The sequence below is a fragment of the Chiloscyllium plagiosum genome, chromosome 13, assembly GCF_004010195.1.
Source record: "Chiloscyllium plagiosum isolate BGI_BamShark_2017 chromosome 13, ASM401019v2, whole genome shotgun sequence".
Taxonomy (NCBI): Eukaryota; Metazoa; Chordata; class Chondrichthyes; order Orectolobiformes; family Hemiscylliidae; genus Chiloscyllium; species Chiloscyllium plagiosum.
The window spans coordinates 47,260,531-47,286,224 of record NC_057722.1 but is presented as its reverse complement, the minus strand read 5'-3'; the positions used below and the strand labels follow the sequence as shown (position 1 = coordinate 47,286,224).

At 41.9% G+C, this 25,694-nt stretch overlaps 1 protein-coding gene across 2 annotated transcripts in view; it reads right to left on the bottom strand.

Annotated features, from left to right (window-relative positions):
• Positions 1–24,889, bottom strand: part of chrd (chordin) — a 45,116-nt gene extending 20,227 nt beyond the window's left edge. For both annotated transcript variants that reach the window (XM_043702940.1, XM_043702942.1), the window contains exons 1-10: positions 24,258–24,889; positions 16,290–16,393; positions 14,776–14,902; positions 14,538–14,687; positions 13,486–13,600; positions 6,620–6,716; positions 6,394–6,535; positions 6,141–6,281; positions 5,730–5,812; positions 657–804 (exon numbers count right to left, since the gene is read on the bottom strand). In XM_043702940.1, coding sequence (XP_043558875.1) covers positions 657–804; positions 5,730–5,812; positions 6,141–6,281; positions 6,394–6,535; positions 6,620–6,716; positions 13,486–13,600; positions 14,538–14,687; positions 14,776–14,902; positions 16,290–16,319 — 1,033 coding nt within the window. In that variant the 5' untranslated portion in view covers positions 16,320–16,393; positions 24,258–24,889. The remainder of the gene's footprint in view (positions 1–656; positions 805–5,729; positions 5,813–6,140; positions 6,282–6,393; positions 6,536–6,619; positions 6,717–13,485; positions 13,601–14,537; positions 14,688–14,775; positions 14,903–16,289; positions 16,394–24,257) is intronic.
• Positions 24,890–25,694: the final 805 nt, after the last annotated feature.

Below are 25,694 nucleotides of genomic sequence, written 5' to 3'. Positions count from 1 at the left end.
CAGGAGACTCACATATTAAATCAAAAACATTGAACCTCTGAAGAGTGAACAAAAGATGTTGATGAGAATTGTATGAAGTGGTACTGCTCTTCATTCCAACACATCCTGTTAAGGCTCAGGCAGCAAGGTTTGATTTTAGTTTATTAATTGGATTAGATCAGTCCACTAGATACATTATGTGGGATGGATAGAAATCATAGGATGATAGTTCACGTCCAATAAAACAAATTAAGTTAGGAGTCAGTAATCATTCCTATATCTACTCCCTGGTACAAACTTCTGTGAATATGGTGAACATGGTGAGCAATTGTTACAATTCTATCTCCAACTTTATAAGGCATTGTAAATTATATAACCCCCATAATAAGTAACCATTATTATATAGTTTTTTAAAGATATAATTGATATAACATTTGTAATCTAAAGAGTGTCTAAAGAGTGTCTAACATTTGTAATCTAAAGAGTGTGGAATTCTGTATTTGTTGTTGTAACTTTGACTGGAGAGCTTCAAAACAATCTGGCAAAACTATGCAAATGGCCTTTATACAATTGACTTCCAAAATCTTTCCTTTCAAGTTACTGTAGACTTCAGTGGGTCACCAACTGCAGCACTTCACGTATTAAGTAGTTTCCAGTTAACTAGATTTTCCACTTACTATCACATGTTTTCTTGCCTGTGATGAATCCTGAAATACGATTTGGATTTCTGTCCTCAGTCTCTAGGGCAATTTCTAGCTGGCCACGTGAAAGCAAGAACATCTCTTTGTTACTGAGATCAGTCAGCACTTCAGCAAAATCAGAATCCTGGATGAAAGGAAAAAGATATTTTTCTGAATTTTGTATATGATAATAATATTATTGTGGTTTAGGTCTTTGCATGAAAAAGGGAGGTTTTTTAAAGCATTGCCTTAAAAGCAACAGTCTTACATATCATGTAAACACTCAGACCAAAAATGACCTCATATATATTACTAAAACTAGATCAGTGCAGCACCACAACCAGGTTCAATCTCAATGTAGACTTTTGTGCTACTACATTAGAGCTCTGATTCTCATTGTGAATGAATGGAGTGAATAGGTGAAGTGCACGCTGAGCAGGAGCAGACACAGGGCTACTGAGTAAGTGGGTGGTTGCATTACCCAAAACACTACTTAGGTAGTATCTCCCACACATCCTCCTCCTCTAACCCAAAAAAGGTTCTGTGTGCTGGATTGGGATAGTAAATAGTTTTTCTTTCTTTATTTTTCTAGTCTGGGAATTTTGAACAGTGGGAATGGCGGTTAGAGCAGTTGAATGCTCCTCCTACAGAATGTGGGAGGTGAGGGTCATCCCAAGTGTCCCTGTTGACTTCCTCTGCGTGAAGTGCACCCAACTCCAGCTCCTCAAAAACTGCAGTAGGGAACTGGAGCTGGACTGGGTGAACTTCGGATCATTTGTGAGGTAGAGGGGTTTATTGAGAGGGGTTACAGGGAGATAGTCACACCTCAGGTGCAAGAAAAAGGCAGATGGGTAACAGTCAGAGGACAGAAAGGGAACCGGCAGGCAATGCAGGGAACCCCTGTGGCTATTCCTCTCAATAACCAGTATTTGTTTTGGATACTGAGATTAGATTCCCTACAGTGTGGAAACTTGCCCTTTTGGCCCAACCAGTTCAACCGACCCTCCGAAGAGTAACCCACCCAGACCCATTTCCCTCTGACTAATGCACCTAGCAGTATGGGCAATTTAGCATGGCCAATTCACCTGACCTACATATCTTTGGACTGTGGAAGGAAACTGGAGCATCTGGAGGAAACCCACGCAGACACGGAGAGAATATGGAAACTCCACACAGACAGTCACCTGAGGCTGGAATCGAACCTGAGACCCTGGTGCTGTGAGGCAGCAGTGCTAACCACTGAGCAACCATGTCGCCCAATACTGTTAGGGCAGAGGGACTTACCAGAGGTAAGCCATGGGATACAAATCTCTGGGACAGAGTCTGTCCCTGTTCTTCAGAAGGGAAGGGGGGAGGTAAGCACAGAATTAGTCACTGGGAACTACCAGAGTTAGGGGGACAGATAGGAGGTTCGGTGGGAATGAGAGAGACTTGTGGCTGGTGCAGTGCCTCCCAGGTGCCAGGTGCACTGTGATGTCTGAAATCGTGTTTTCAGGATCCTTGAGAGGGGGAGTGAACAGCCCCAATTCATGGTCCACATTGGCACTAATGACATAAGTAGGAAAAGGGATGGGAACTTAAGGCAGAAATTCAGGGAGCTACGGTGGAAGCTTAGAGCTAGAACAAACAGAGTGTTACCTCTGGTTTGTTGCCAGTGCCACATGCTCGTAAGGTGAGGAACAGGGAGAGAGAGGAGTTGAACATGTGGCTACAGGGATGGTGCAGGAGGGAGGGTTTCGGATACCTGGATAATTGAAGCTCATTCTGGAGTAGGTGGGACCTCTACAAACAGGATGGTCTACACCTCAACCAGAGGGGTACCAATATCTTGAGGGGGTAATTTGCTAATGCTCTTCAGAAGGGTTTAAACTAATTCAGCAGGGGAATGGGAACCTAAATCGCAGGAGATTGAAAGCAGTGAGGTCAGAAATGAGGTTTTAAGGTTGCAAGAGTTACCAACAAGAAGAAGGTGTCTTGAAGTGTGTCTGTATCAATGCCAGGAGCAACTGGAATAAGGTGGGTGAATTTGCAGCATGGGTTGGTACACGGGAATTCAATTAGATTACTTACAGTGTGGAAACAGCCCTTCGGCCCAACAAGTCCACACCGCCCCGCCGAAGCGCAACCCACCCATACCCCTACATTTACCCCTTACCTAACACTACGGGCAATTTAGTATGGCCAATTCACCTGACCGTGCACATCTTTGGACTGTGGGAGGAAACCGGAGCACCCGGAGGAAACCCACGCAGACACGGGGAGAACGTGCAAACTCCACACAGTCAGTCGCCTGAGGCGGGAATTGAACCCAGGTCTCTGGCGCTGTGAGGCAGCAGTGCTAACCACTGTGCCACCGTGCCGCCCACTAATGTTGTGGCCATTTCGGAGACATACATAGAGCAGGGACAGGAATGGTTATTGCATCTTCCAGGATTTAGATGTTTCAGTAAGAAAAGAGAAGGTGGTAAAACAGGGGAGGTGTGGCATTCTTAGTCAAGGAAGTATTGCAGTAGCAGAAAAGACATTTGAGGAGTCATCTACTGAGGAGGTATGGGCTGGAGTTTGAAACAGGAAAGGAGTGGTCACCCTGTTGGGAGATTTCTATTGGCCTTCAAATAGTTCCAGACTATGATCTGTTGAGGTTGGTAGAGTGGAAGTGAAGAACATGTTTCCAGTAGTAGGAGAGATTGGGACCCGAGCGCACAGCCTTAGAGTGAAGGGACAACCCTTTAGAACTGAGATGAGGAAGAATCGTTTTCAGCCAGAGGGTGGTTAATCTGTGGAACTCCTTGCCACTGAGGGCTGTGGAGGGCAAGTCATTGAGTAAAACAGACAAAGAGGTTCTTGATTAGTAATGGAATCAAAGGTTACATGGAGAAGGCAGGAGAATGGGGTGAAGAAACATATCAGCCATAATTGAATGGTAACGAAGACTCTATGTGCCAAATGGCCTAATACTGTTCCTATACTTTATGGTCTTGAGTGGCATGGTGGCATAGTGGTTAACACTGCTGCCTCAAAGCGCCAGGGTTTCAATTCTAGCCTTAGGCGATTGTCTGTGTGGAGTTTGCACATTCTCCCTGTGTCTGCATGGGTTTTCTCTGGGTACTCCAGTTTCCTCCAGTTTCCTCCCACATTCCAAAGATGTGCAGGTCAGGTGAATTGGCCATGCTAAATTGCCCATATTTGTTAGGTGCATTAGTCAGCGGGTGGTGTGGGTTACTCTTCAGAGGGTCGATGTGGACTTGTTGGGCTGAAGATCCAGTTTCCACACTTTAGGGAGTCTAATCTTTCCAGCCTTATTACCTGAGCATTAATACATACAAGAAGCTTTTCACTGTACATAGTGTACACTGTACAGACATAGAACAGTACAGGCCCTTTGGTCCTCGATGTTGCACCGACCTGTGAAACCTGTGGGCGGCACGGTGGCACAGTGGTTAGCACTGCTGCCTCACAGCACCTGAGACCCGGGTTCAATTCCCGCCTCAGGCGACTGACTGTGTGGAGTTTGCACGTTCTCCCCGTGTCTGTGTAAGTTTCCTCCGGGTGCTCCGGTTTCCTCCCACATTCCAAAGATGTGCAGGTCAGGTGAATTGGCCATGCTAAATTGCCCCTAGCGTTAGTTAAGGGGTAAATGTAGGGGTATGGGTGGGTTGCGCTTCGGCGGGTCGGTGTGGACTTGTTGGGCCGAAGGGCCTGTTTCCACACTGTAATCTAATCTAATCTAATCTAAAATCTAATCTAATCAATCTGAAGCCTATCTATCCTACACTATTCCATTTTCATCTAAATGTTTGTCCAGTGATCATTTAAATGTCCTTACTACTGTTGCAGACAAGGTGTTCCATGCCCCTCCTACTCTCTAAGTAGAGAAACTACCTCAGGCATCTGTCCTATATCTATCACCGCTCGGTTTATAGCTATTTTCCCTCGTGCTAGCCATCACCATCTGAGGAAAAAAGCTCTCAGTGTCAACCCTATCTTACCCTCTGATTATCAGATATGTCTCAATTAAGTCACCTCTCAACCTTCTTCTGGCTGAAAAAGATTCTTCCTCATCTCAGTTCTAAAGGGTTTCCCTTCATCTAAGGCTGTGCCCTCGGGTCCCAGTCTCTCCTACTACTGGAAACATGTTCTCCACTTCCACTCTACCAACCTCAACAGATCACCCCTCATCCTTCTAAACTCCATCAAGTACAGATCCTGAGTCCTTAACTGCTCCTCATAATATAAGCTCTTCATCCCCGGTATCATTCTTGTAAACTGTCTCTTAACTCCCTCCAAGGCCAGCATGTCCTTCTCTAGATACGGGACCTAAAACTGTTCACAATATTCTGAATGTGATCTGACCAGAGCTTTATGCAGCCTCAGCAGTACATCCCTCTCTTGTATTCTAGATCTCATGAAATGAATGCTAACATTGCATTTGCCTTCTAAACTGCCAACTGAATCTGCAAGTTAACCTTAAGAAAATCCTGAATTATGGTTCCAAAGTCCCCTTGTGCTTTAGATTTCCAAAGTATTTTCCTGTTTAGAAAATAGGCTACACTTTTATGCTTCCTTCCAAATGTCTAACCTCACATTGTCCCACATTGTATTCAGTCTGCCACTTTTTTGCCCGCACTCCAAGTCCTTCTTCAATTTCCTCATTTCCTCAACACCATCTTTCAACGTATCTTTCTGTCATCTGCAAACTTAGCAACAATTCCCTCAGTTCCTTTGTCCAGATCGTTAATGAATAAAGTGAACAGTCATGATCCCAACACAGATTCCTGTAGAACTTCAGTCATCACTACTGCCATCCTGAAAAAAGACCTCTTTATCCCCAATCTCTGCCTTCTGTCAGGCAGCCAATCCACTCACCCTGTCAAACTTGCCTCTAACATCATGGGCTCTTGTCTTATTTAACACTCTCCTGTAAAGCACTTTGTCAATGGCCTTCTGGAAATTGCATAACGGATTTAGAATTCCTCGATTATAATTCCCATACTTCAGCCTAAGCCCGACATGTTTTTTTCCGAATGTACAAGTTGCTGCACTGTAAATATTTGGTAAACAAATTCTTACTTGGGTTGTTATGTTGCCTCGAACTTCTCTCAGTGCTTGGTTTCTGTAAAGCAGCTGCACTCGCACAGGCACCATGCTATGATCTGCAAGGCATCAACAGAACTGTGACCAACAATGTTCACAAGGTTGTGTGCTGATAAAACGGGCATTTGCAGTTCACTTTATCAAGTAGTCAAAGCCACAACATGGAAAAGTAGTAAATAAAACAAAGTTATCAAAATCTAAATATAACTGCGCATATCTCAATTTGTACAGAAGAAGTATTGACAGATACCTTCTGTATTTTTTTACCATTTTTGATGTTCTGATGTAGGATTATATCATGATGGGAAGTTATAAAACTCCTGCCAATATTTTTAAGTTAATATTTGATTGCAATATATCACCTAAAATTTCAGTAAATGGTTTTACCTTTCTTACTCCTCCTCAGCAAACGCTCAAACATGATGATGAAGTGTAAGTTATTCTCAACGTCGCTGAGTGTCAGCATGGCAATACCACCCAGCCCTGAGCTATCGGGGTTCGGCGAAGTCAGAACAGAGCTAAATGTTTCTGAAGAAATAGAAACTGGTTCAGCACATCAAGTTCCACAATTCAGCCCACCGTTCAATTACCTGGGATGAAAAAGTTTTCTTTAGGCTTCTGTTTGCACATTACAACTTACCAGCGAAAAGTGCTCTGTGCTTGACAATCTTGCCTTGGATGCTAACATCTGGTTGGGGCTGTGTCATCAAAGCAACATGGAGCTGATCAGATTTGAGGAACTTGATGTAAGGTTTATGCACATTCCTCCACATGCCACAGATCTACAAACACAGCCAGATGCATGAATCAGAACATAAACATTAGAACATGTATTTGATCATGACAAAAACTGACACGTAGCTTACCAGATTGCTTTGAGGAGAAGATGTCTTGTGGACAGGATGTTCAAATAAAACAATGCCATCGCGATCCCGAAAGCTAACCCTGATAGGACGGCTGAGTCTGAAGAACAAAGAACAGGTCATTTTTAGATTATTCAGATAAATTTCTTCAATGAAGACTTTTCTATTTATTAATTAATAGCAGACCATCTTGACGTGGTTTCCTTAATTCCTATTACTTTATTTTTGTTCTGAAACAGGGAGCCAATTGTTTAGAAATTAATTAAATTAAAACTTGCGTCTATCATGAGGGCCAGGTGCGTAACGTTTTTTCTTTCTCAGTGGATATGTTTCAGTAACACCTTGTTATCCCTCCACTGGCTCAATAAATGGGTTTATGCTAATAAAAATTACCAGATACACACTGGTGGGACATTTGTAGGAGAGGCATATGCTGAAGCCCTTATTGAGAATCACTTATCACTTATATTAAATTGAAATGTCAGACATACACATGATTGAACAATTCAAAAAACCTCAGTTTGTATAGTGGCTAATTTACGTTCTGTCTGCTTCATTCAGTTTGTACTAAGATAAAATTAGAACAAATACAAATTCTATGTATGTAGAGTTGTCACAATTTCACAGTTCTCATTACACTATTTTCTTTGTGGAGTTTGCCCTGCCCCCTGTGGATCATTGTCATTGAAATCTCTGACAGCAAGCAGCGAGAAAAATTAGAATCAAACAATGTGCGCAACTGGTGCCACTTTACATCCATAGGAAGTGAACGATGAGGTTTCAACAGAATATATAGGAAAAGGCGGTTTTCCTTTGATAGGGTGGTGAAAATTCATCAATTAAAATATAATGGAGAAATTAAGGATTAAGAGACATTTCTTTAACCTGAGATCTAATTGAAAATGGAATGTGTTTACAATCTTTTAAGTGAAAATTGGACAAACATTTGAATGAGTTTAAAATAAAGGGATATAGGTATTAGGCAGAACATTGGGATTACTTTTGGATTAATTAACTGAGCCAGCACAGACATAATGGAGACTTTGATTGCCTCCTGTCAACAAATCATTGGGATTCTCAGGCAGAGGCATTTGGTTGTAGAGAATAACTCAATAATGTGATGTTAGACAATGCAGAATATAAAAATGAGAGCCAAATTATTGAAGTCAATTGATAGCATGCAAAGAGAGATCAGAACTTGATAAAAACAGGGATAATAGGCATGTATGATTTAAGGAGGAGAAAGTGAGGGCTGCAGATGCTGGAGATCAGAGCTGAAAATGTGTTGCTGGAAAAGCGCAAATGGTCAGGCAGCATCCAAGGAACAGGAGAATCGACGTTTCGGGCATAAGCCCTTCTTCAGAAATTTCAGGAATTGAAAATGGAATGTTTTTACAATCTTTTAAGTGAAAATTGGACAAATATTTGAATGAGTTTAAAATAAAGGGATATAGGTATTAGGCAGAACATTGGGATTACTTTTGGATTAATTAACATAGAGCCAGCACAGACGTGATGGAGAGTTTGATTGCCTCCTGTCAACAAATCATTCCTGAAGAAGGGTTTAAGACTGAAACATCGATTCTCCTGCTCCTTGGATGCTGCCTGACCTGCTGCACTTTTCCAGCAACACATTTTTCAGCTCATGTATGATTTAATACAAAGACAGCAGAAATTGTGAGGCCTAATTCTGCTGAAACACTTATGAAAACTGCATTTGAGGAGCTTAGTCAAGAAAATAGATAAATAGATCCTGATGATGATGGAAGAGTGGATAACAGTCTTTTTAAGAAATTTGTTTACAGGATGAGGGCATTGCTGGCTGGGCCAGAAATTTATTGCCCATCACAGAGGGCAGTCCATCACATTGCTTATAGTGAACCAGATGGATTTTTCCAACAATTGACAACGGATTCATAGTCATCATTTGACTCAAGTCCAGATTTTATTGAATTCAAGCTCCGCTAACAGTTCAGTGACAATACAACTAGCCCGTCACCTTGCCTAAGTGAGAGGGCAGGATAAAAAGGAAAGGGCATAAGCAAACACTGTTCTTGAGGTGAATGTATGTTTAGTCATGAATTGGATGTGAGAATAAGAAGCTATGTTCTTGTCATTTGACTCAATAAGAATTTGATGTCAAACAGACAATTAAAAAATATAGTGATAATCTTAGAATCAGTGATATGAAAAGTGGGGTGGAGTTGAACATAACTGGCACACAGTGATACTGGGCTTGTGTTCAGGATGACATCACTGTGGAGTGAGTGATTAATTTAACAAGGTGAAGGATGAATCCCTGCGTCATGGAAAAGTAGCTGGATGGGCACCGAAAGACAATACATATGAATGGGATTTCATGACTACAGTTCAACTGATAGGAGTCAGGCTAGAAATGGAAATTGGCATAACTACTATCATAATCTTATTTTATAATCTTGATAATTCTTCTAAACATTCTGGTTGATTTTGGTCCATAGGGAACTGATTTAAGACTGTTGAAAATTATTTCACAGAGAACACTCATAACCAGAACAGAGAGAAACTTTTAACATCAAAACATTTTTACAGTACTTTGCATGAGGGAAAGAAAAAAACAAAGGGGGATTGAAGACTTTGGGCCGTGGTGTTGAGTGGAGAGGTGAACAAAGAAAAATGTGTTTTGAGGAGGTATGCGAAGACAGAAGATGGAGGAAAGGGATTTATGGAGCAATTCCAAAGACAGGGATAGCTAAAGGCTCTGTCTTCAGTGCGAGGATGAAGGACAGGTGGACAAAAAGGCAAAGTTGGGGACAGGAGGGTTTAGGAGGGGATTTAATATCAGAGCACATGATAGAAATAGGGCATGGTGAGGATTTTAATTTTCACACACTGGGATGAACTGTCAATGAGACTTAGAACAATGAGCAAATGGAGATCAGGACAGAACATGGGCAATCAAATGTCAAGACTTGCAGAAAGTAGGAGGCCGATAAAAGAGACATTGAAGAAATTGAGTCCAGGGGTGACAAATTTGTAAATGAGATATTTTTGTGTTAGTGGATCTGCTCCAGAGATGGGTCATAACTTTTCTGAACAGGTTGACTGGAACATATTTACAAATCAAATTGATGCAACCTGTTCTCAGGATTCAATTCTTTATAACAACTGTGGTTAAACTTCAACTGGTATTTAAATGATTCTAAAGCATTTCAGGATAATCGAAGGTTATGAAAACACTACTTAAATGCAAGTCTTCCATTTTTCTTTTAAATTACTCAAATATTCTGATGAAAACATGATGTAGCTTCTGCAAGATTATTATTGCTTTCCTAATGTGCAGGCCTGAAATTCGAATGTAGTACCCTACCTAAGATCTAACAACGGTTCTGTATAATGAAAGAATAATTTCTTCAGTTTTCTATTCCTTTTCTTGAGATAACATTATGAACATACAGACATACAAATTAGGAGCAGAAATAGAGCACACAGCTCCTCAAGCCTGTTCTGACATTCAATAAGATTCTTGTCACTCTTATTACTCCACAAGCCCACCTACACCCTCTCCCCCCTTCCCCCCACATCCACCCCACCCCCAACAACCTTTCCTTCTCTTGCTTACCAAGAATCTATTTACTTCTGCCTTAAAAATATTCTGAGTCCTTTTCAGGGCAAGAGTTCCAAAGAAACCTTAATGTCAGTGAGAAAAAGTTTTCCTCACCTCAGTCCAAATGGGTGACCCCTTATTTTAAAATGGTGACTCTCAGTTCATGATTGTCTGACAAGGGGAAAATCTTCTCCACATCTACCAAGACATGATGCCTCGGACTGTATGTGTTTCAATCAAATCACCTGTTACTTTTCCAACTCCAGCATAGCCTGCCCACCATTCCTTATAAGAGAACCCAATCATTCCAAGTCCAGTAAACTTTCTCTATCTGCATTCCATGACATTCCATTTGCCTTTTAAGCTGTTTTTATGCGTTAGCTACTACTGATTTGCATGCTCCTACATAACATATGCTGATACTGCATTAAGAAAATGTTTTGATTTGTTTTTCACAAATCCAAACTGTAAAACCTCTCACTTATCCACACTGAACTTTATCTGCTGTAGTTTTCTCCACTCACTTACATTGTTAATGTTCATGCATAATTTTCTGTTGTCATTCAAATCACTTACTCTGCTTTCTAATTTAGTGGCATCTGAAAACTTGGATTAGCAATTCTAATCCTTCATCCAAAAAATGAATACAGAAATTGAGGATAGATTAGCAGATAATTGATGCTTTGGTACAGAAATTCACCCATCCTGCCACAAGTGCAAAAGTCTTTAACCTACTTTCTATCTCTTATCTCCCACCAATTATCAATCCCTGTCACAAGATTACCTTCAATTCCACGCATACTCACTTTTGCATATAATCATGTATTAAACCTTATCAAATATGTTCTGTGAATCGATATGACCAATAACTTGTGATACTCCCCAATGCACATGCAAGTGGCAATATTGCAAGAATTCACTAGTCAGAAAATCTTTTAGTTAGAAACGACTTATCCTTTATAAAACAATGCTGATTCTCCTTGATCAGCTTATATTTGTTCAAATGCTCATTTGCTCTGCCCCTGAGGATAGGCATTAGTAAACTCCCACAGATGTTTTAAACTGTTGCATTTGCAAATACTTGGTTTCTCTCTCCCTTTCTCCTTTCTAAAATAATGAAGTAACAATTGCAATTTTCAATTCCCAAATCAAAGGAGTTTTAGAGAATTATGACTAAAGCATCTGTAAATTCTTCATTTTATTTGCTGTGATGGGGTGGAGCTCATTCGGTCCTGTTGATTTCTCTTTCACAAGGAGCCTGATGTTGTCATTAAAAAATATACCAATGCACCAGGATTTTTTCTTGTGCTCTTCCTTGCTGTGAAAGTGGGGACAAAGTATTCACTTAGGCAGTCTACTATTTCCTTATTTTCCATTATTATTCAACTTTATTTTCAAATTTCCCTTTCAAAGTTTCTGTTTATTTTCTAATATTCTTGGTGTTAGTTTTGAATTTGAGTTGCATTTTATTTATTTTCTTTTTTTATATCCCTTATTATTTTCTTTGTAACCCTTTGCCATTTTTTTAACAGTTCTCCCTATTAAATTTCTAATTAGCCTAGATTTGTGTAAATCTTTTCTTTTAATTCTATACATTTGTTCACTATGATTGCTTAACTTCATAGAGAAATATTTTACTTTTTAGAGCATGTCCATTTTCCATCATACTAAATACTTACTTGAATACTTTCCACTGCTTGCCTATAGGTTTACCCATTAAAAGTTGTACATGTTATAGTTCTCCATGCATTTCACATCCCTTTGAAGTTTACCTCACTTAAATTTAATATCTTTTTGTGACTCTCATTTCTCCTTTTCACAGCAAACATTGCAGTGTCTGTTTGTAAATTCAGTCACAATATGGTCTCATTGTTAATTAATTTGTTTTGTAACTTATCACTAAATCTAGTATGACCTGTTTGCTTGTCAGGTTTAAGATAGATCAAGAAGACTGAGCAGCTGCAACATCAGCAGGATTGCCTGGATCTGTGGAAAGGGAAACAGAGTTCATGTTTTGGGTTGATGACCCATTGTTAGAATTCAGAAAATTCACCAGCCTAAAACATTAACTCTCCTTTGCTCTCTACAGATGCCTCTGGCTGCTGAGTATTTTAACATCTTTAGTTTTTCTTTCAGATTTCCAACATGCACAACATTTTGGTTTTGTTCGAGAAAACTGGCCAGAGTATGTTTTAGAAACCCATTGTCTTTATTACTTAAATTGTTTGTCTCTGCCAGTTATGTGAAAATTAAAACCACCTTCCTGAAATCTCTTTTCTCCAACTGTAATTGTATCTTTTATTAATGTTGTATGCCCCCCTCCTATTCCAATTTTCCTGATCATTTTACGGATTGTAAAGCCTGAAATACTTAGCTTGCAAGTGATGCCCTATTTGTAACGACATCTTTTAAAGATGACAACTTTTAATTTCAGCAAAAAAAATTAGCATTCTTTTTCTCCCTGATGTGCACTTGTGTACAGGGCTGTTATAATATTATTGTCCCACCCTGTTAATCTTTGCCATGTATAGGAACAGTGTCATTGTAACTGGAGACCAGGACAACAAGAAGCAGTTCTTGATGGTTGTTCTATGGGGATTTTCATTTCTCACTCCCATCAAAAGTCAAATCTTTATTACTGCCAATTTTACCCACTCATCTCCAGTTTTGACCATTCTACTTTTGCTCAGCCTTCCCTGGCCCCAGAGTTTCTTAATATCACAGAGATGGGAAGAAGAAATTTTGATGATGGACAAAGTGGTAATTGTTAAGATAGATTTAATTTGAAAGGAATGAAAAGATACAATTCAGTTGGCAGTTGGCCAGTGAGAGGTTGAAATGGTTGGCAAGAGCAGAATCAGTTGCTGAGGGAGGGGGATTGGTTGTGGTTGCCTCTCCAGATTTTTGGTGGGTGATGCTGACTCTCAGATTCTACATGTATTCCTTTAGTAATTTTACCTGACACTGGTAACTGTATTGGACTACCTGTAGAGAGGAGAGCAGGCCACCGCTGGATACAATCAAAGGAGCTTGGCACATGAGGCTTTGAACATATGCCCATTGCTCAGTTCAGTTTAACGCTATGTAAGCGAAGGAGCAACCACTTTATTGCGAACATTCAAAAGATATCCTACTAACTTTTTAAAAAAGATAAATAAAGTACCTGGATAGGTTCAAGGACAATGGAAGCACGTTTTTATGTTTACTTTGACACAGTGGGAGAACTCCTCTCCCTTTCTATTATATCCCCGCCTTCACTCACACCCTCCCCTATTGAAAATACCTTTCATAATGAATGGCAAAGATGAGGTTGGATCTGACCAGAGTAAGTCGAGCCTTGGCCACGCCTTTGGATGCTGGCGATCGTCCAGATGTTCCTGTGAGCAAGGCTACAAAATCTGCAGAGAGTGACAGATGAATGACTTTTCCACCTCAAGCATCATGCTATTACTGCACACATGGGTTACTGTCCAAATGAGGATTTACTATTTTCATAAAAACCCAAAGTGCTGGAGAAACTCAGCACATCTGGCAACAGGGGAGAGAAACACTATGAGTGTTTCAAGTCCAGTATGAATTCTCGACAAATACTGCCAGATCTGCTGAGCTTCTCCAACAGTTTTTCTTTCAGATTAGATAGAATTGTGAAGGTGGTGTTTGGTATGCTTTCCTTTATTGGTCAGAGTATTGAGTCCAGGAGTTGGGAGGTCACGTTGCAGCTATACAGGACATTGGTTAGGCCACTGTTGGAATATTGCATGCAATTCTGGTCTCCTTCCTATCGGAAAGATGTTGTGAAACTTGGAAGGGTTCAGAAAAGATTTACAAGGATGTTGCTAGGGTTGGAGGATTTGAGCTATAGTGAGAGGTTGAACACGCTAGGACTCTATTCCCTGGAGCATCGGAGGCTGAGGGGTGACCTTATAGAGTTTTATAAAATCACGAGAGGCATGGATAGGATAAATAGACAAAATCTTTTCCCTGGGATGGGAGTGGGGAGTCTAGAAATAGAGGGCATAGGTTTAGGGCGAGAGGGGAAAAATATGAAAGAGAACAAAGGGTCAACTTTTTCATGCAGAGGGTGGGATGTGTGTGGAATGAGCTGCCAGCGGAAGTGGTGGAGGCTGGTACAATTTAAGAGGCATTTGGATGGATATATGAATAGGAAGGGTTTGGAGGGATATGGGCCGGGTGCTGGCAGGTGGGACTAGATTGGGTTGGGATATCTGGTCGGCATGGTTGGACGGAAGGGTCTGTTTCTGTGCTGTACATCTCTATGACTCTATCTCCAGCATCAGCAGTATTTTGCTTTGGTTTGCGTGTTTAATGTTGTACCTGTTCTACTGTCGTCCATTGAAATATCCTCAGAGCTGATGTAGGAACGATCATTGGGACTTTTTTGCAGATTGTCCTCCTTTTCAAGAGGAAAATATTCAAATCCATCGAACATCTCCTCTGGTTTCTTCCTGAAGCTGCTGGCGTTGTCTGCGGTTAGAAAGGGAGGACTGTTAGCGCTGATTGGAAATGTCTTGAAGGTGAGACCTTGTCAATTTATCAGGGTTGAAAGACTCACCTTGCGGACATGTTCTGCAGCAGTGTCCGGGCAGGAGAACAGGAACACGACACTGCAGCTCGGGACAGTCGTGTTTAATATTTCGGCAGTTTACTTTGCCATTAACTTTGCCTCTTCGATTTATTTGCTTCAAAATATGAAAGTTTGAAACAAAAATCATTTGTTTAATGTTTGAAATAACCATAAATAACCCTAATGAGGAGGTGCTAGTGTTGGACAAAATTAAAGATTACACAACACCAGGTTATAGTCCAACAGGTTTATTTGGATGTACTAGCCTTCAGAGCGTTGCTCCTTCGTCAGGTAACTAGTCATAATTGTAAACAATGGAATCTAACATCTTCCAATATTTGATCTATTGACAGTACCGAATGGTCTAGGGACATCTCACACACCAAGTGATGAGATGTCCCATATTCAAAAGGAGAACACCGTCTTCTTCACAAAATGGATATCATTGCATCGATTAATTTGTTTTCCTGTTCCATAATTCCTGATAACAAGATTCACCCGATAAACAACTCTTAACCCTGATCAGCAGCAATATAGTTAACACGTTTGTGATTCTAATACACACGCATCCGCGGGGGGGGGGGGGGGGGGAAGGAAATCCAATCAGTCTGTACCTGCTCAGTGCAAAATGGGGAGATGGGCGTCTTCCTAAAATCGGAAATGTGTATTGCTCTCCTTACAGCTCATAAGCTCTTGCTAATGGAGAAGTAATACCTCGCGTAATTGTTTGTGGATTATTCGCAGACGGACCTGAAGGGTTGCTGAGTAAAACTGGCTTATATTAAATGTAGTGGAAAATGAGGATTTGTTCATTTGTGGTCTCAGCGGAAACCCGGAGCATGCGGAGAGTTGGCTCAGCTCCCTGACTGCGAAACCCAATTCACAGCCTTCATAATCCCAATGTCTGTACCACTACTGGGCCCAGCTACTGGAAATACCCTGCAGGGGAACTTGGAGAATAGTTCAGAGCCCGCTCTACATTACCTTCTGTTGATTCACAGAAAACACAAGGCAGGACCTAACTTCTAACTGGACCCCATACCGCGAATGCTGTCAAGTAGACTCTGGGCCCTCTCCAATGAATACTGCTAAAGCTATGTTAATAGAGCTCACATATCACAAAGGTGAAGAAAATCGTATTATATGAAGACAATAACTGAGATCCCAGACTAGGAAGTCTGTTTATTGTAAAGAATATTGTAAGGAGACCCTTCAGCAGTAAAGTAGCCCTTATTGGTTAAAGGGTGGGATGTGCAGAAGGCTCCATAGAATGAATACTGTCCGGGAGATAACGTGGTGCAAAGAAGGCCGTCATTACATCTGGATGCAGTAAAATAAGTTAACTGATTCTTAGTTGGTGCAACACACCATAAGGGATAGCACTGTCAATATAAATCCAGGAACCAAAGGGATGTAGACTCCCACCAAGGATAAACTGAATGACATTGAGTTATTTCTTTTCTCCCAAATAAAAAACAAGCAACCACCCGATAGCAACTTACCGGCTCGCAGTGACAAACGACACAGTGCATGATTCCGAAGGGTTGTCCCAGGTCTGGGTGCCAGGTATCCCGCAGTGCGTACAGCCGGTCCCCGAAAGAGCAGCCTACAAAGAGATACAAGGCGACAACACTTTCACTGGCCGACGTACCCTTCACCCCAAATCCAGCACTGAACCTCAATTCATTTTATGACACTTAGTAGCTTGAATTCGATTTGCTAAAGATGGACATATTTGTGGGTTTTTTTCCCCCTGAAAAGAACCTTCCCGAAGTTACATTTGTATAAGAGAAGCACTTCAGAAGAGAGAGAAAGGGTAAACCGGAGAGCAAACTGGGACCAGTTCTTGTCCCTGGCCATGCCCATAGTGCCCTGGAAGATGGTCAGGTCCTGGCGAGTGGGATTACCTGCAGTTCCTTTCCCATGGACGGCGTCATCTTCTGCCTGAATGGGCAGAGAAGGCACTTTCGCTCGCAACCCAGTAGCTTCATCCACCAAATTCAAAATAAAAACAAGGTGTAGCACAGAAACCAGCTCTTCTGTTTTCATTGTGTCTATCGGATCCAACGCTTCACTTTCTCACTGAGCGACGGGTCCTTCCAACTAAGCACAGCCAGCCGAGAGGCCTTGAGGAGCTCTTGAAAGTTGCGTCAGTTTGTTGTGACTACAAGAAATGCAAGCCCTCCAACACTGCCTTGTGTTCGAACTCCTTGTTTTTATATACTCCCAAACAAAGCCCTGAATATGCATCCAAGTCAATAAAGCCTTAATCAGTGGAATATTCAAATCGACTCATAGAAAGATGATTAGCAGGCACAGCGTGGGATCCTTTTCAAACTCACCGGGAAAGTGTTAAAGCAATGAAAACCAGACGTGACTGGACTCGGAAGCCGAGAATCTCCTTGTGTATTTTAAAGCAGAGACCTGTCACTGCGAGATTGAATCAATTGAACGGTGAAATACACTTTTTACAAAGCCCTGGGCAGTAGTTGCATTTATCTCAAGCGGAGCACCACCAGGAGAACTCTGCAAATTGTCTGTAAAATCAAATCCAGAAAGCTGCAAAGTACATTTTGCTTGATAGTGTTACTGTCCAGGATGTCAGCCCATTTCCTTGGAGCTTCTGCAATGTACCTGTATAGTGTTGAGTTACTGTAGGACACTGATGGCCAGTTCGCGTACATTTCCAATCGCAATGGTCAGCTCCATTTCTGAGACTGATCCATTGGATTTACAGTTTATCCAATGTATACCACAAGTGGATAGGAGTTCAGGATCTCGTTTCCTTGGCCTTTCTTATTTGTCTTGAGTTTAAATGAAGTCGTGTGATGCCGGCGCTGTTGGAGAGTTCACTGTCACAAACCCGAGAGAAATCTCAGGTTGATGCGTTATACAAGCGGCCTCCTTTGTTCTTGAAGTTTTAACCAATTTCATTTCGCCGGTGCTGTGGGGATAGTTTGCTACGGCATGGTCTAGATTGGGACAAAACAGGGATAAATATTTCTAAAAACAATACTTCCTTCGAAGCCGAGCTGAACCCCAAGACCATCCACAAAATGATGGTGAGCTCCAATCCTCCCTGAATCCAATACTCCAGACATATCTGACTAACATTTCCGTCTGTAGAAAGGGCCCGATCATCTCGTCTCAAAGAACCACATCTTATCTGTTTGATCTATTTAAAGGAGTAATCAGTCAGTGGAGTTGATTCGAATGTGAAACGTATTGGATGATATCGCGAAGAAATTCTGCCAGTAATTTAGGGGAGATTAGTCCCTCCGCCAAATAACTAACCCGATGGTAGACTGCATATGTATTTAGGGCTGCCGACTTTTGGGCAATAAACTTATGTTTATTACTTTCCCACGTGTCTCCACCATTTTTTGTGTCATCTCCAGAGTTCTTGCTCCTTAGGTCGTTTTAATGCAGTACAATGTGTCTGAGCGGAGCCGACTCAGGCGACTGACTGTGTGGAGTTTGCACATTCTCCCCGTGCCTGCGTGGGTTTCCTCCGGGTGCTCCGGTTTCCTCCCAGAGTCCAAAGATGTGCAGGTCAGGTGAATTGGCCGTGCTAAATTGCCCGTAGTGTTAGGTAAGGGGTAAATGTAGGGGTATGGGTGGGTTGCGCTTCGGCGGGTCGGTGTGGACTTGTTGGGCCGAAGGGCCTGTTTCCACACTGTAATCTAATCTAATCTAATGTTTATATCTCTCCTCAGCCCCTCTTGCTCGCACTCTGAAATAGTGGAATTGGGGAGGTAACAGAAAGTCTAGACCAGTCTGACACTCAGCAATCTCAGAGCACTGTCAGAGCTAAACTCTACATCAGAGGCCACCAGAAACGCAGCTAATCACCCCGACTCCAGTAATTGAGAGATCCCGTTGCATTTTAATGTACAGTGCTGAACTTAGTATAGACTTAGCTGAAAATGTGTTGCTGGAAAAGCGCAGCAGGTCAGGCAGCATCCAAGGAACAGGAGAATCGACGTTTCGGGCTTCTTCAGGCTCATGCCCGAAACGTCGATTCTCCTGTTCCCTGGATGCTGCCTGACCTGCTGCGTTTTTCCAGCAACACATTTTCAGCTCTGATCTCCAGCATCTGCAGCCCTCACTTTATCTCTTAGTATAGACTTAAACTCATAAACTTTACTCTTCAACAGAAGATGCTGTGGCCAACACAGACTAGTCTGTCTTGGCTCACAGAAACCCTGCACATCCTGGAAACTTTGTGTGCGACCTTTAAATGCTGCACTATCTCAATGTAATTCATCCAGGAAGGAAACACAGTTTGTGTGGACAGGTTATGAGTAGTCCCGCTTGCTTACTTGTAAAGTTGTATGGGGAAGGGGGGAGGGGGAGAAAGGATATTTTTCTCCAGCGTTTTCTGTTTGTTTCAGGTTTCCTGCATCCTCAGAAATTTGTTTATTTAATTTGATAAGTGCAGCGTTGAGAATAATCTAAGATCCAGTGCGCTATGTTAAGGGATTACCAGTTCAGCCATTTGGCAAAAAAAAACTATGGCAACACTGAATGAAGGGCCTGGCTGCCAAATCAATGCTGAAAACTGACAGGCATTCGGGAACGGAGGAGGATCTCCGGGAGCGGTCACGTCTTCTATAAAACGACATGGAGAACAGGGAAAGGCAACAGCGGATCGGCGGATCTGAGCGGAGACACCATTCCAGGGGGATTTCCGGGATATCAGGATACCATTCTGCCCCTGGGATCGAGGGATAGCAAACACCAATCAGGTAGCTGGGTTAATCCTAACAGCAAATCACCTTCCCAACACCTAAAGCAGGGAACCCCGCCGATATCTGCCTTTCTAACACACGGTCAGAAATTTAACATTAAGCGTGGCCATGCGGTGAGTCAACTTGCCCCCGCGCAATCTGTGGGGTTCAGCTCAAAACAGGACGGTTCATCCCAAAGTTTGCATTGACTGTAATTCTGACGTCACTTGGCCCCTTCGAAGTGCTCCTCAAACATCCCGTTTCGTTACAAGACCGCAAAATGTGGCAGACAGCATCTGTGGAGAGAAAGGTTTCGAGTCCAGTGACTCTTCATCAGTTTTGTTTGTGAGCAATTCCTGTTTTGTGTCAGATCTCCAACATCTTTGTTTTATTTTCCCGATTGGTCAGACCTCTGCACCCGGCTGTAAAATGTATAAAAACAGGGCCGATTCAAGTTGTGCGGGTGAAAGAGGGAGAGACGGGCTTTGGAGGGGTTTGGTGATATTGGAGAGCAGCTGTGAGCCCCAGATGTGGCAGACAGAGCGACACACAAATAGAGCGCAGAGGCAAATATTTGTTCGCAGGACAGTGGCAGGAATTCTTGACAACAGAACCTGGCTTGATCTTTTTCTGTTGAGTGAGAAAGAAATGTTTCTTTTGTCAGGGGCCTGTTCAGCTCAAGGATCTGCAAACTCCGCCAGCGTTCTTTCAAATGCAGCTCCGAAGCTCCCGAGCTGTTTGCAAGGAGCTGATGAGAAATAACACACCACTGAGTGCACGTCAACTCGCACACCATTTTACAAAAAAGGCCCCAAACATCTTCAAATTAGAAGGTCAAGAAAAGACAACAAACGAATTAGGCGCTACTATTTCACTGTCTTTGAGTTGTTGCCACTTTCAACCTGTTTTAAAAACAGTCTCTGAAGAAGCTTTCAACTTTTTCAAACCCAAAAACAGAAGTGGCTGAACCCAACTCTGATTTCTCTGCACAGGTGCTGCCAGACCTGCTGAGCTTTTCCAGCAACTTCTGTTTTTGTTTCTGATTTACAGCCACTGCAGTTCTTTCATCGAGTCATAGAGATGTACAGCATGGAAACAGACCCTTCGGTCCAACCCGTTCATGCCGACCAGGTATCCAAACCCAAACTAGTCCCACCTGCCAGCACCCAGCCCATATCCCGCCAAACCCTTCCTATTCATATACCCATCCAAATGTCTCTTAAATGTTGCAGTTGTACCAGCTTCCACCATTTCCTCTGGCAGCTCATTCCATACATGTACCACCCTCTGTGTGAAAACGTTGCCCCTTAGGTCTCTCTTATATCTTTCCCCTCTCACCCTAAACCTGTGCCCTCTAGTTCTGGACTCCCCAACCCCAGGGAAAAGACTTTGCCTATTTACCCTATCCATGCCCCTCATAATTTTGTAAACCTCTATAAAGCCATCCCTCAGCCTCCGACACTCCAGGGAAAACAGCCCCAGCCTGTTCAGCCTCTCCCTATAGCTCAAATCCTCCAACCCTGGCAACATCCTTGTAAATCTTTTCTGAATCCTTTCAAGTTTCACAACATCTTTCTGATACGAAGGAGACCAGAATTGCATGCAATATTCCAACAGTGGCCTAACTAATGTCCTGTACAGCCCCAACATGACCTCCCAACTACTGCACTCAATACTCTGACCAATAAAGGAAAGTATATCAAATACCTTCTTCACTATCCTATCTACCTGCGATTCCACTTTCAAGGAGCTATGAACCTGCACTCCAAGGTCTCTTTGTTCAGCAACACTCCCTAGAACCTTACCATTAAGTGTATAAGTCCTGCTAAGATTTGCTTTCCCAAAATGCAGCACCTCGCATTTATCTGAATTAAACTCCATCTGCCACTTCTCAGCCCATTAGCCCATCTGGTCAAGATCCTGTTGTAATCTGAGGTAACCTTCTGCGCTGTCCACTCCACCTCCAATTTTGGTGTCATCTGCAAACTTACTAACTGTACCTCTTATCTCGTATCTAAATCATTTATGTAAATGACAAAAAGTAGAGGACCCACCACCGATCCTTGTGGCACTCCACTGGTCACAGGCCTCCACCATCACCTCCTGAAAAACAACCGTCCACCATCACCCTTGTCTTCTACCTTTGAGCCATTTCTGTATCCAAATGGCTAGATCTCCCTTTATTCCATGAGATCTATCTAACCTTGCTAACCAGTCTCCCATGGGGAACCTTGTCGAACACCTTACTGAAGTCCATATAGATCACGTCCATTGCTCTGCCCTCATCAATCCTCCTTGTTACTTCCTCAAAAAACTCAAACAACTTTGTGAGACATGATTTCCCATGCACAAAGCCATGTTGACTATCCCTAATCAGTCCTTGCCTTTCCAAATACATGTACATCCTGTCCCTCAGGATTCCCTCCAACAACTAGCCCACCACTGATGTCAGGCTCACTGGTCTATTGTTCCCTGGCTTGTCCTTACCATTCTTCTTAAACCGTGGCACCACGTTTGCCAACCTCCAGTCTTCCAGCACCTCACCTGTAACTATCAATGATACAAATATCTCAGCAAGAGGCCCAGCAATCACTTCTCTAGCTTCCCACAGAGTTCTCGGGTACACCTGATCAGGTCCTGGGGATTTATCCACCTTTATACATTTCAAGACATCCAATACTTCCTCCTCTGTAATTTGGACATTTTGCAAGGTGTCGCCATCTATTTCCCTACAGTCTATATCTTCCATACCCTTTTCCACAGTAAATACTGATGCAAAATACTCATTTAATATCTCCCCCATTTTCTGCGGCCTTGCTGATCTTTGAGTGGCCCTATTCTCTCCCTAGTTACCCTTTTGTCCTTAACATATTTGTAAAAACCCTTTGGATTCTCTTTAATTCTATTTGCCAAAGCTATCTCATGTCCCCTTTTTACCCTCCTGATTTCCCTCTTAAGTATACTCCTACTGCCTTTATACTCTTCTAAGGATTCACTTGATCTATCCTGACTATACCTTACATATGCTTCCTTCTTTTTCTTAACCAAACTCTGAATTTCTTTAGTCATCCAGCATTCCCTATAACTACCAGCCTTTCTTTTCATCCTAACAAGAATATACTTTCTCTAGATTCTCGTTATCTCATTTTGAAGGCTTCCCATTTTCCAGCCGTCCCTTTACCTGCGAACATCTGACCCCAATCAGCTTTTGAAAGTTCTTGCCTAATACTGTCAAAATTGGTCTTTCTCCAATTTAGAACTTCAACTTTTAGATCTGGTCTATCCTTTTCCATCACTATTTTAAATCTAATAGAATTATGGTCGCTGGCCCCAAAGTGCTTCCCCACTGACACCTCAGTCACCTGCCCTGCCTTATTTCCCAAGAGTAGGTCAAGTTTTGAACCTTCTCTAGTAGGTACATCCACATACTGAATCAGAAATTTTTGTTGTACACACTTAACAAATTCCTTTCAACTTTTTCCATATTAGTGATCACGTGTTTGTAAGTTCATAAGCGATAGGAGCAGAGTTGGACCATTTGGCCCATTGGGTCTTCTCTGCCATTCAATCATGGCTGGTATGCTCCTCAACCCCATTTTCCTGCCTTCTCTCCATAACCCTTTAACACATTACCAATTAAAAATCTGTTGAACTCCTCAAATTTACTCACCGTCCCAACATCCACTGCAGGTTGGGATAGTGAACTATACAGATTTACAATCTTGGGAGAAATAGTTTTTCTTCAACTCTGTTTTAAATTTGCTACCCCTTATTCTAAGACTATGACCTCTCATCCCAGAATGCCCCACAAGAGGGTCTATGATATCATCTTGAACACCTCAATTTGATCTTCCCTCATTCTTCTAAATTCCAGAGAGTATAAACCTAAATTGTTCACTCTCCCTTCATAGGACAAATCCAATATCTCTGGGATCAATCTAGTGAACCTCCTCTGAATGCCTCCAATACCACCACATCTTTCCTCAAATAAGGGGACCAAATCGGTACACAATACTCCAGGTGCGTCTCACCAATGCCTTGTATGGCTGCAACAAAACTTCCTTATCTTTATATTCTATACCTTTAGCTATAGCCATCAGACCGAGTATCTAACCGCATTTCTAAATTGCTCCAGAACAATACAAAATCATGTTTGAAACAAAGGGCGGGTCAAGGCAAAACTTAACAATCTTTTTTTTAAAAAAATGCAACTTTTCAGTAAAAGCTCCTAAGACTGGTCCTGTTCCCTGCTCATGCAATAAAAAAGGAGGTAACATCCTGTCAGACGCAAAACATTAGATAACAGCTATTAAGAAACGGATTTCATGATTAAGGGGCTGATATTATATCACCACTGATCTGCAAACAGATTGTTATTTGTAACAAAGATCGAAGACAGTAATAGGAATGTTTCTTGAGGGGTTGGTTACCTATTGAACGTATTTACATTCATTCATGCGGGACAGCGTGTCCAGTCCCATTCATTTTTTTTCTCTGCGTTTACAGACTATCGACATATTTTATAGACCTGCAGGTAAATACATCTTTACACGCAGCGGTTCTGTTGTCCTTTCTGGAACTGACTGAGCCCCATGGGTAAGCAATTCAGCGAGCCGACATAAGAACTGTTTCCCGCTAACTTTTAAAAATTGATGTTTTAAAAATGTATCGACTAGCTCGAAAACTAAACGAGCAGCAATGACTGATTCACCGAGGAAACACATTCACACTTGAGTTAACCTGCCCTGCAGGTCCGGCTCGGTCACTTCCCAGATCTGCTCCAGGTTATTTCACAACCGTACTGCGAATTGCAATAATCAGTAAAATAAAACAGCAAATGGGATGAATCTACTTAATACTTCACATCTCAATTGCAAAAAAAAAACATTATTTCGCTGAAGGCTTGGAACAGAAAATTTAAACAACGCGAGACATGTTTTCCTTAGTTATTTTAATATCAATATGATTTAAAATGTTACGGTGATATAGTTGTACAGACTGTGTAGCGTTTTCTTATTTTATCACATTCTTCGAGTTTATTACAAAAAGCTATCTACGAACTTCGTAAAGACTGACAGGAACGAGTTCCAATCGATTAGCAAGTTTTAAAACGCATTTGTTTTACGTTTCCATTTTTAAAAGTGTCAACCTGTGACATTTCCAGTTTGCCAAGTTCTCTGCTTGTGAAGGGGAAGTGTGTGGACTCGGCTTAAACTTGCAAATTAAATGTCAAACTTCTTCAAGAGCAAATATGTTCGCCTTATAAATCGGTGTTTATTATTAATTTGCAAATGCTAAACGCGACTCGTATTAGTAAAACGTGAGAATTGCCGACATACAATTGCCAATGACACAGCCTCCAAATTAATTTCCTACAGCTGCCATCCCATGTGATCAGCGACGCAGTCGACACTTTCCTTCAGGGTAATGAGGTGTAGATTGATTCTAATTAGGAGTAATTTGTGTTTGGTTCACATCCTAAATTCGGGATGGGGGAAGGGAAGCCACAATGCATTCCGTCAAATCCACATTCAAAAGGAAACAATGTAATCATATTCTGTTTCAATATTTCCATTAAGGCCAAAGACTTTATGACTAGGTTGTTGTATTAACATTTCCCCCATCTAATTGGAATGTGATGATCCAATGTGTAACCAATGAAAAAGAAGGAAATGTTCTTTAAAATGTGTATCCAAAACCTTGTTCAGACTGACCATTATCTTGTTCACTTCCTAGCTTGTTTAGTTGCTGCAAAGTTCCCGAAATGTCTCACAGGAAGCTCCTTCCAACATTTAACTCAAATAAACTGCAATCTGCTAGGAAACCTGCAGAGCTTCAACCACCATATATGCTGTTTAGCACTGACAGCGGCTCAGATCGGAGCATCTGCCCTGCCAACCAACTCATCATGTCTGATCTTCCCTCAGTTCTTCATAATCTTCTTCTGTAAAGTACAGATACTGAGGAAAGGGGTGAAGAAGAAACAATGGTGAAACTGACAATTGGGTCTTGATTAAAGGACGTGTTCCCAGCCATTGGAAAGAAGTAATTTGAGGGTTTTTTTCTTTTTGATTCTGACTCTCCAGCATCTGTAGTCCTCATTTTCTCTCAGTGACTTCCTCAGAGCCAGCTCTCAGAGTGAACATAACATGTGACACTACTGTTTTTTTACCCCCA